Source organism: Protomyctophum parallelum, assembly GCF_964188405.1.
Source record: "Protomyctophum parallelum genome assembly, chromosome: 8".
Taxonomy (NCBI): domain Eukaryota; kingdom Metazoa; phylum Chordata; class Actinopteri; order Myctophiformes; family Myctophidae; genus Protomyctophum; species Protomyctophum parallelum.
Window position 1 is genome coordinate 11,585,485 of NC_139703.1, and position 11,229 is coordinate 11,596,713.

The 11,229-nt window shown below is 42.9% G+C and overlaps 1 protein-coding gene across 1 annotated transcript in view; it reads right to left on the reverse strand.

The window, feature by feature from the left end:
• cenpp (centromere protein P) overlaps nt 1-9,752 on the reverse strand; it is a 114,587-nt gene extending 104,835 nt beyond the window's left edge. The window contains exons 1-3 of the mRNA XM_083771474.1: nt 9,592-9,752; nt 8,217-8,305; nt 6,048-6,136 (exon numbers count right to left, since the gene is read on the reverse strand). Of these exons, the coding sequence (XP_083627600.1) occupies nt 6,048-6,091 (44 nt within the window). The 5' untranslated portion in view covers nt 6,092-6,136; nt 8,217-8,305; nt 9,592-9,752. The remainder of the gene's footprint in view (nt 1-6,047; nt 6,137-8,216; nt 8,306-9,591) is intronic.
• Nucleotides 9,753-11,229: the final 1,477 nt, after the last annotated feature.

Below are 11,229 nucleotides of genomic sequence, written 5' to 3' on the forward strand. Positions count from 1 at the left end.
CTGTGAGCGGACAGAGTTAAGTGGTCAGATGGGTGGGCTGTGAGTGGACAGAGTTAAGTGGTCAGGTGGGTGGCCTGTGAGCGGACAGAGTTAAGTGGTCAGATGGGTGGGCTGTGAGTGGACAGAGTTAAGTGGTCAGGTGGGTGGGCTGTGAGTGGACAGATTTAAGTGGTCAGATGGGTGGGCTGTGAGCGGACAGATTTAAGTGGTCAGATGGGTGGGCTGTGAGTGGACAGATTTAAGTGGTCAGATAAGTGGGCTGTGAGTGGACAGAGTTAAGTGGTCAGATGGGTGGGCTGTGAGTGGGCAGATTTAAGTGGTCAGATGGGTGGGCTGTGAGCGGACAGAGTTAAGTGGTCAGATGGGTGGGCTGTGAGCGGACATAGTTAAGTGGTCAGATGGGTGGGCTGTGAGTGGACAGAGTTAAGTGGTCAGGTGGGTTGGCTGCATGCATTTTCGTGGATCAATGGAACTAACGTAGTATACTTTAAGGATGAAGTGCCGTGATTTTGTTCCCTAAAAAACATGATCATCAGATACTATGATCATACTAGGAGGAAGATTTTAGAGGGAGTGTATAGAGGGGTTAGTATAGTATAGGCAGAAAAAAAAAAGAAAAACGTTTATTAAAAAAAATGGGGGGGGGGGGGGGGGGGGTTGGGGGGGTCCCCAGATATAAATGGCATTAAATTGGGGTCAGTAGCCTCTGCATGTCAAACTGGGGGTCCTTTTCAAATGGGTTTCTTGCCCTGAACATTAATTTCAGACCTCGACCTCGACCTCGCGCGTGCCGACTCGGCCCCCAGCCTGGTACCGTAGTCAAAATATGGCCCTTGAGGAAAATTTATTGGGGAACCCTGGTATAGGGGATGATTTTATGATATCACTAAAATGGTGTATTTTCGATTGGGCCTTTACTCAAAGGCTTTCAGGAAGAAACCAAAAATACACAGGGAAGACATATTTGAATATTGTAACCACACCTGTGGCTCTATTAGAGTAATGTTGACTCCATAGACGCATACAAAACAGAATATTATAACCACACCTGTGGATCTATTAGAGTAATGTTGACTCGATAGACGCATACAAAACAGAATATTATAACCACACCTGTGGGTCTATTAGAGTAATGTTGACTCCATATACAAAACAGAAAAAGTACAAAAATCACGGCACTCCATGCATCTTTACTGTCCTATTCATCACATGAAAACTATTTTTTTAAGATAAAATGAACAAAATACCTTGACAATGTAATTAATGTTTCAATATTGTTGCATTATTATTACAATCTTAGTATTATAAAATGTTTGCATTATTTGGGGACATACAATTTGCGTCACTTTTGTCTTCAATGTTTGTGTTTACGCAATGTTTGTGGTAAATGGTAAATGGTGCATTTATATAGCGCCTTTATCCAAGGCGCTTTCATAGATTGTGCATTACATTCACCCATTCACATTTCACACACACATGCATGCTGATTGCGGCGGAAGCTTCAAGCCATGCAAGGTACCAACCAGCTCATCGGGAGCAATTTGGGGTTCAGTGTCTTGGCCAAGGACATTTCGACATGTAGACAGGAGGAGCCAGGATTCGAACCGCCGTCCCATGGATCATTGGACGACCTGCTCTACCTCTTGAGCCACAGTCGCCCCACAGTCGTTTGTGTTTACACAAACACTCAAAACTGGCCAGTCATTGTCAATGGAATTCAATGTTTGTGTTGGGACAAACACTCAAAACTGGCCATTCATTAACAATGGCATTCAATGTTTGTGTTAGGACAATGTTTGTAACGCCTCAAAGCTGGCCATAGGAGGGGCTAGCGCCCCTCAAAAATATGAAATCTAGAGATACAAGGCCTCTGTCCGATAGACAGTGAGGGTTTGGTAAGAAAAAGGTTTTCTACAATGGAGCCTTTTCACACGTGTCATCATAACAGGGTAAACACAGCTGCAGTTAATAACATCCATAGTGTGGGTGCGTTTGATTTAGCTGAACCAGACAGCCAGCATTTGATAAGACTATTGACAGCGCCTTTCTCTTTAGCACGCCTGAATCAAAAGGGACTTGTTCATTTAATATGCCGCCCGCCCCTGCCGTTACTCTGCTACGACACGTCTGTGAAAACAAGTCTCTTGGGACGGTGACAAAACAAATCATTCAAAACTGAATATGTAATGACAACAGACTGTAGTTAAAACGCCTCTTGGAGAGCCAGTTCCACTGAAGGGAAAACTAGCGTGACGAAGTACAGACAACAGTGGTGGACAGTAACAAAGTACATTTAGTTAGAATACTGTAGTGTACTTAAGTAAGTTTTTGGGTATCTGTGCTTTCCTTGAGTATTTGTATTTTTGGATAATTACGACTCTACTACATTTCTAGGGAAGGGCAAAAAGTACATTATGAATTAGCCACTTAAGCCCTATCCTACAATAAATGTGCCACGTCTCTGGGTGTGTGTGTGTGTGTGTGTGTGTGTGTGTGTGTGTGTGTGTGTGTGTGTGTGTGTGTGTGTGTGTGTGTGTGTGTGTGTGTGTGTGTGTGTGTGTGTGTGTGTCTGTCTGCGTGTGTGTACAGTTGTAATGCACGTAACTCGAGAACTGTTTGCCCCACCAACTTCAAATTCGACACACGCGTTTCACTCCCCCGCAGGGAGTGCAGTGCCCGGTATCGGTCGACCTACGGTTCTCCAGAACCACCACAAAAGGCTCTGGTCAGGCTCTGCCAGTGGGCCTAGTCAGCCTAAATCCTTTCACCAGTGCAATTTCCAGCCTCTACCTCAGCCAATTGATTGCCATGGCAACCCCACACCTGCCAATTGATTACTTAACCAGTCCACTTTACACAGTCAGTTTGCACTCTTCACACACAGACAGACAGTTAAAATGGGTGCTATGACAACGGGTATTGATACTACAGAGATCTCCATATACAGTATGGGCACAAAACAGATAGTTAAAAGGCGTTCCACACCCCCTCGAGTCGGTCGGACCCACGGTTCTCCAGAACCACCACAAAAGGCTCTGGTCAGGCTCTGCCAGTGGGCCTAATCAGCCTAAATCCCCTCACCTGTGCAATTTCCAGCCTCTGCCTCAGCCAATTGATTGCCATGGCAACCCCACACCTGACATTGATTCAGTCCGCTTTTCACAGTCAGTCAGTTTGCCCTCTTCAGACAAAGGCAGACACAGAGATCTCCATGTGGGACACAGACAGACAGTTAAAACGGGTGCTATGACAAGTTGACGGGTATTATTAGGTTCCCAAGTTGCATCGTTCTCAAGTAGGCCGGTAGCCGACGAGCACGTACAAGTCTAGTTTCAATAATAGTGAGATTAGCAGATCTACTGTACGTCCTTGTTGACATGTTTTACACGTCCTTGTTCTGTGTTGTTGGATTGTTTTCTTGTTGTGTTTGAGGTCCTGCGCGAAAATGAGATGCTGCATCTCAAGGGCCTTATCCTCTAGTTCAGGGGTTTTCTACATCTGGTCTGTGGACCACTGGTGGTCCATGGAGGTATTGCATGTTGTCCCTGAGTATCTTTTTTTTCACTAGTTGAGAAACCGTGAACTGAATGACTTATGACTTACCGTCCATGCATGCAAGTCATTTTACTGATAAGTTGGGAGGACAAGAAATTCAACAGAAAAAGGGAGTTAGAATCTCAAGAGGGGGAAGTGCACTGGATTGTCTGGTTGTTGAGTCATTATTATTGGGAAAGTATTAGTAATCACTGGACCATTGCTTGAGAAACAGTGGGATGTATATGTAGCCCCCAGCCAAGACCCAGCATGCAGCAGCCCTGCCAATCGGGCTCAGCCCTATTGGCACGGTGGGTTGCACGTTGGTCTGGCGAGTGGGAGCCCCGGGTTCAATCCCCGCTTCTGTGCAATGCTACATACTGTATACACATGGGATGCATAGCAATTTAGTGTTACAAAAAAGCACTAATCTTAGCCCATATCCCCACCCAACACAACAACAGTGGTCCCCAGGTTCATTCTAAGTCCGGGTGGTGGTCCCTCGTTCACTATCAGTTGAAAACCCCTGCTCTAGTTAAATTTCGAAATAGAATAAGTATTTGAACTAAAGTACAAATTCGACTGAGCAACTTTCACTATGGTCGAGTAATATTTGACCAAGGAGTAGTATCTATTATTTTACTCTAATACCAGTAATAGAGCACCACTGGCTGCTCCGGCCGTGCTAATTGAGTACAGGTGTGACGACGAAGCACACAGTAGTGAAAATCATTTGTCCTGAAGGCTGAGAGCCACAGCTCAGATGTTGTGGAGCCCCCGGCCTTCAGAATGTTAATTTGAGTGGAGGAATGTCTGCTGCAGTCATTTTCAGCTCAGTATGAGGAGGGAAGCACAGGGTTGGAGGGGACCTGAGAGGAGCCAGGCCTGGTTAATCAATCTAAGATTTCACTCTGTCTTATATAACTAATGATACTTTGACTGCAGAGGGTCAAAAAAACAAGGTTCCCTTGGCTGAAAGCAATCCCAGACACATGTGCGTCTGACTGTACTCGCACTGCACTGTCTGCAACTATGGCTATGTTCAGACTAGCAGTCGTAAATCAGATTTTTTTTTCTTTTTCGCCCCGACCACACCACACTGGAATCTGATTGGTGTTATCAAGACTGAACTGCAATAAAATGTTTTGCTAATCCACACAACATTCTGTCACGACTAGTATCACTAGCAACTGATGCAGATACTGTAGGTCAAACGTGTCTGAATACACAAACATACCATGTATTCAGAGGGTACAACCTTTGTCAAGTAGTAGTCAATGCTAATCAACATGAATCACACATCACAGTTGCATCTTCATGAACGGAATACGTTTGTACATTAATATATATAAATCAATCATGTAGGGCAAGATATCCCCGTGAGTCGGACCGCTGTGACTGACGCCGCCACGTTAATGAGAGATAGCCTGGCAAGGCAGTCATAATCAAAGTTTATGGAGTGAATGATGAAGTAATGCATAAACATTAATAGATGAAGGCTGGTGTGTGCTGGTTATATCTCAGATCTCCCGGTGGCCCAAATAAATCCACAGCATGATCAACTGTACAGTGCTGGGCACAGGTTTGTAGTTTCTATCCTTAACGGAGGTTGTACATAACTGCAGAGGACATACGGTGGTTGCCGCCGCCGGTCCCGACTCCCCAAAATGCTTTCGCATGTGCACTTAACACTGTAAAGTGTAATTATTTGTTTGCATACTTCTATTAGTCTTCTATTATGTCTATGTATATTTGTATGTGCCTTTTATTTCATATGGTGCAAGATACCGGGGTTGTGGCTCTTTCAGAGCGGGAACTCTGGGGGGAGGGGAGGGAAAAAAAGGGGAAAAGAAATGTTCGAAAAATGTTGTATAATATTTTCGTGTGAACATTAATAAAACATTGATCAAAAAAAAAACACTGTAAAGTGTTAATACACATTAAAGTTTGATTAAGCATCTAACCTATCCTACCAATTTCATATGACACATTGTCAATGTATACCTTTACAAAATATATATTCTTTCACATGTATTATTTCTTAGTTTTATAGCTATACATTTTAGGAGTGAATACATATGTTTAGATGCCTATTTGGTCAGTCGATGCTGTTACGCTTTGTTGTCTATGACAGAAAAACAAGCTAGCTGACAACCAGACGTGAGTTTTGGCGTGAGGTAAGTCACATCAAAAGTCAAAGTCACAAGCTTAAAGGACACCATGCATGGTGTCCTTTAAGGTTTAGGTTCAGGGCATATTGTACAATATATTGTACAATATGACCTGAACATGTTTTTTTAATAAAAAATGCTGCATTCATGGATGTCCCTGGTATTGTTTGTCATGTACTGTAGGTGTGTAACAGCTGTGAGCATGTAAGTCAGCTATTTCGCAACATCTTCAAAAATGTTAGGGCACAGGCTGCACAATTGTCGATAAAAGCATACAATCATCAACCACATAAACACAACATCCTAGGTTTGTGACAATGTAGGTTAAGTGCTTCGTCTTACCGAGTCATAAAACTGCTCAAGTCTGGGATGTGTTCAGTATTCATGACAAGGTTCAGACCATTGACCGTCCTCTCCGTCCGATCTTCTAGCTGCGGAAACGGCACAAGAACATTTAACATTTCAGTTTTTTTTGTAATGTTTTTTTTTTGTGGCTTTCGCCTTTATTTTATATTTTTTATGGAGGGACAGACAGTAGGCTGACAGGAAATGGGGAGAGAGATGTGGGGAAGACATGCAGTAAAGGCCGTCGGGATCAAGAGTCGAACCCGCGGAACACTGCCAGACTGGATTACCAGCCAAGGTGCCTGGACCATTGAGCCATGGCCCAGGCCCATGCAGTCACTTTTAACCATTTTTTTCTGATCACATGTGTATTATTGTCATTAATCATTTTCTTCACAATTTAATAGTTATTCCAATTCCACCCACATAGTCCCAGTCACTGCCAATCCCTCCGGTCTGGTCTTGGGGAGGGGGACCAGTGGTTCTCAAACAATGTCATGTCAAGGACCCCCCGATTGATATGCATTTGGCTACAATTTGAAAAGGTTTTGTGCCAGGGACCCCCATGACAGACATTTGTAAGTATTCATTTTCTCTGTGGGCCACAAGGGTATTGCAAGTGGGTCCCCAAATAATTAGCAAACTCAAAGCAATAATATTGTAATGATAATCAAACATTAACATTTAACAATTCTTATAGGGGGTTCCAAATGATCCCTTAGAAGTCTGTAACTCTGAGAGGGTACCAATTGAACCAAATGGACCGGTAAGAGTCCATTTTGGTTCCATATTTACCATCTCAGAGTTATGGTTGGTCCTTGAAATGAAAAGGTTTGAGAACCACTGGTATTTAATTGTATAGCACAAATGTGATGGAACCGACTCCTAGTATCTCAATGTTGGATCCGGATTCCGCGGTTCTTCCGGGTCCGGTTCCTGATCCCAACCCTACAGCTGACTACTTAAGTGGTCAGATCGGTGGGTCGCAAACACTTTAAACATTTTCAAGTGGGCCCTGATCTGGAAAAGGTTGGACCACAGTTGAGATAGTTTGGCCACAAAAATTATTTTCTCTCATGAAATTCCTGCACAATGTATGTCATGAAACGTTTGACGTTTATTTTCAGCATGGGATTAAAAGCCTTCTCTCCAAGCCTGTCACAATCATTAGATAATGGCCTAATAGTAATTATTTGAGATATTCACCATTATTCTGCATATAATCATAATTGTTTCCATATTGAAACGTTTTCATACATTTCAAGTTTATAAAATAGTGGAAATAGCAGATCTACAATTTTGAAAACGTTTTGAAAGTCAGGTAATTATATATTAAATTAAATATTCCAACGTTCAATGCCAAAAACACAAATAATTTGCTGGGAGACTGGTCTTGACTTGAACCCAGCATTCTATTGTGACCCTCTACTGCGCTCTGCTGGTAGGAGACAGTTTCTGTACACACACACAGTGGTAGTCTTTAAACCCTATATACTTCACCTCTATACGGTCTATACGATCCCTCTCCTTTTTTTCCTTCTACACCAATTATTTTTTTCAAAAATAGCCAATCTACCAGATCACAACAGAGCTTGTAGATCTGCTATTTTCACTAAACATTCCCCTATAGTCCTAATGTGTACATTTTTTTATTTGTTTTGTAATTAATCTTTTTGAAAATGAAAAGAAATCATTGAAAAAACACGGCTTCCTCATACATTAGAAGGGCAATATCAGTCACCAGAACCAGTGGCATGCGTTTTCAATGAGTCTACAATGGTTAAAATGGTCTTTGAATTTCAATGGATTTATACAGTATACAGTGGTAAGGGGGCGGGGCATGACTAATAAAATGGCTATTGAAACAAACAACCTAAAAACTCTCAACTTAAGAATCTTTTGTGTGTTTTAAAGTGAAACACTCAGTTTAACCATATACTGTATACATTGGCCATTTGAAAATAACCAATCACATTGTGGAAACATTTGGAATATTTCTGAAACATTTTAACAACACAAATATTGTAATGGGGGTCCCTGTCACAAAATATTTTCAAAGAATGAAACATGTTTGAGATCCTCCTATGTCCTTTCCTCCTACCACTCTCTCTCCCTCTCTCTCTCTCCACAGACCCACACCGCTCCACACACACCGTTGTTGCTCACCTTGACCTCGGAGAGCTGGAACTCAACCTGGAAGAGCAGATCACAACACTGACCAGTCAGACACACCTTCTGAACTACTTTAGTGGCACCTGGACGGACGGACGGACGGACGCGGACACACACACACACACACACACACACACACACACACACACACACACACACACACACACACACACACACACACTTTATTTGAATCCACATAAAACCAATTTGACATGGAAACAAATGTAATAGGGTTGACAGTTCATGGGCACCTCTAAGGATATCTTCTCCTCCACACATACAAACTCTCTAATAAGCAATATTCTAAGCAATATTCTCTTTGTGTCTATAAGTTGTTTGGCTCTTTGTCATGCCAGGCATTGTTAGGCCACTCATGGCCAGTTTATGTACATGGCTCAGGCTTCAAAATATCAGTATGGAGAATCTACATCTGTACCCAAGGTTTGTTATGATTCTTCAAGTAATGGTTGGTAGTGATACTTTGAATGTTAAGATAATTCAAGATAAAGGATTCAATTAAGAATTATTTATCCTGAAATGCCTGGTCCATGTACAAATCAAACCTCCAGAATCACACACAAACACTATGGAGAAGTTGCAGAATCGCGACAAGGCACTGGTCGGCTTTGTGGGGGATCTCAACTACATATATATATATATATATATATATATATATATATATATATATATATATATATGTATGCCCATATATTGTGATCCCTGACGATGTCACGTGAAGTCACGAGGAATGTCCATATATTAATATTAACAAGTAAGACGCGCAAACGCGTGAAGCGAACGCAGCTCGTGTGTGTGTGGTTGTGTGTGTGTGTGCTACAGCTGCGCCCTGTGTGTGTGTGTGTGTGTGTGTGTGTGTGTGTGTGTGTGTGTGTGCGTGCGTGCGTGCGTGCCACAGCTGCGCCCTCTGGTGGCGGGCCGGTGGTGTAACAGCGTGACACCACACAGCGTGACACACACACACACAGACACTCAGCCCCTGCTGTCATAGTAAGTGGCTCACTGCGTTCGCAATCACAGTCAAGGATCTCCATATATAGGCATAGGGATTTGACGGCAGTGCCTCTGGCATTCCCTGGCCAGACGACGGCGCCCCTTCTTAGAACGTAAATATCTCAGATTCTTCTTTTTGGCCAAAAACAAGCTTGGTTTGCTTCTGATTTTTCTAAACAATAGTATTTCGCTTACAAAAAGTATGTTTTGGGTGGATTAAATGACAATCGCGGTACACAGATCTTTGTGTGTGGAATATGTGGTTTTAGATATTTTAGCACTTCCTTCCTGGACTACAATTCCCATATTTTTTGGGAAGTTTGTAATAATAATTATAATAATAATAAAAGGTTCTTACTCAAGTCCAGGGTTTGGAAGTTGCAGTTGGTGAGGCTGAAGCCACTAAATTGGGTCTGTTGGTCCAGGCTCTCCTGCAACTCTCTGATTTGAGTCTTCAGGAGAGAAATCGCATTCTGCTGTCTTCTGTCGGCTTGTACACCTGCCCTGGAATTGCACAGTAACCCTCTGTGGAGACAATATAAATACGTAAACCAGCAGTGGTGGAAAAACTACTCACATTTTCTACATAAGTAAAAGTATCAATATTGCAATATAGAAATACTCTGTTACAAGTAAAAGTCCGGAATTAAAAATGCACTTGAGAATCTACAAGCTCACAATGGGTCGCGATGTGACCATAGACGATGTGACGCATAGTCTTATTTGGACGCATAATTCTTATTTGGACCTGAGAGTATAGTGGAGTAGAAGTAAATGTATTGGAAATTGGAAATACTCAAGAAGACCTCAAAATTGTACTCAACTTAAGTACATTACTTAAATGTGTAATCATGACAGCCCTCGAGTAGACACTCACAGCATGTGTTCTCCTAAATGCAGGTTCATGGATGTGAGGTTTTGGTCGCGTTGTTGTTGCAACGCTGTGATCTCTGCCTGCAGTCCTTCAGCCTGAGCCTGCAGCGCTGCCGTCTGATCCATGTCTTCCTGCAAAACACACACACACACAAAAGTGGTTGTTGCTAGTCTAATATAGCACTATAGGAATACAGTATTTTTTGTTTTGAACGTAGATTGATTTGCGTTACGATGCGTAGATGGAAAATATGGACATCATTAACTTGTTTGCTACAGACAGACGGACGGACGGACGGACGGACGGACAGACGGACGGACGGACAGACAGACAGACAGACAGACAGACAGACAGACAGACGGACAGACAGACGGACAGACAGACAGACAGACAGACAGACAGACAGACGGACAGACGGACGGACGGACGGACGGACGGACGGACGGACGGACAGACAGACAGACAGACAGACAGACAGACAGACAGACAGACAGACAGACAGACAGACAGACAGACAGACAGACAGACAGACAGACACATCATGGTCCAGTGCCTTTGCCTAATAACAAAAAGGCTTTGAAGGTGGAGTTTTATTTCTTAAACTACTACTACAGTGGGAACAGACAGGTGTGAGCAGGCGGTCAATGCATGAGACAGGAAAAAAGGGAGATTGAGCACTGTGTGTGTGTGTGTGTGTGTGTGTGTGTGTACTATGTTTCGATCCAACTCCAACTGACTGACGTTCATGAGGTATCTGGGTCAAATGGTCAGGAGGTAACAGGGGGTGCACTGCGAACCAAACCTCTTCGCTGAGAATAGTGTGACTTCTGCAATTGTTCTCCTCAGAATAGGGAAAGTGGTTAAAAAAAGGTTCCCATCAACAGTGATGCAAATAGCCTGCATGCATGCAGGCTATTTGCTATTTGTTGTTCTTGTTGTAGTAACGACCCAGCACACTCAAACAAAAGAGGCTGATGGCCCCCTCCTCCCTCTCTGTTTAAAAGTACAGGAAAAATCTCAAAGTACAGGTAAAAAATATAGTACAGGTAAAGATCTCTCTCTACGGATATCCGTGGATATCCACGGCTTGGCAAGGTGGATTTTTGAAAATGACTCAAATCA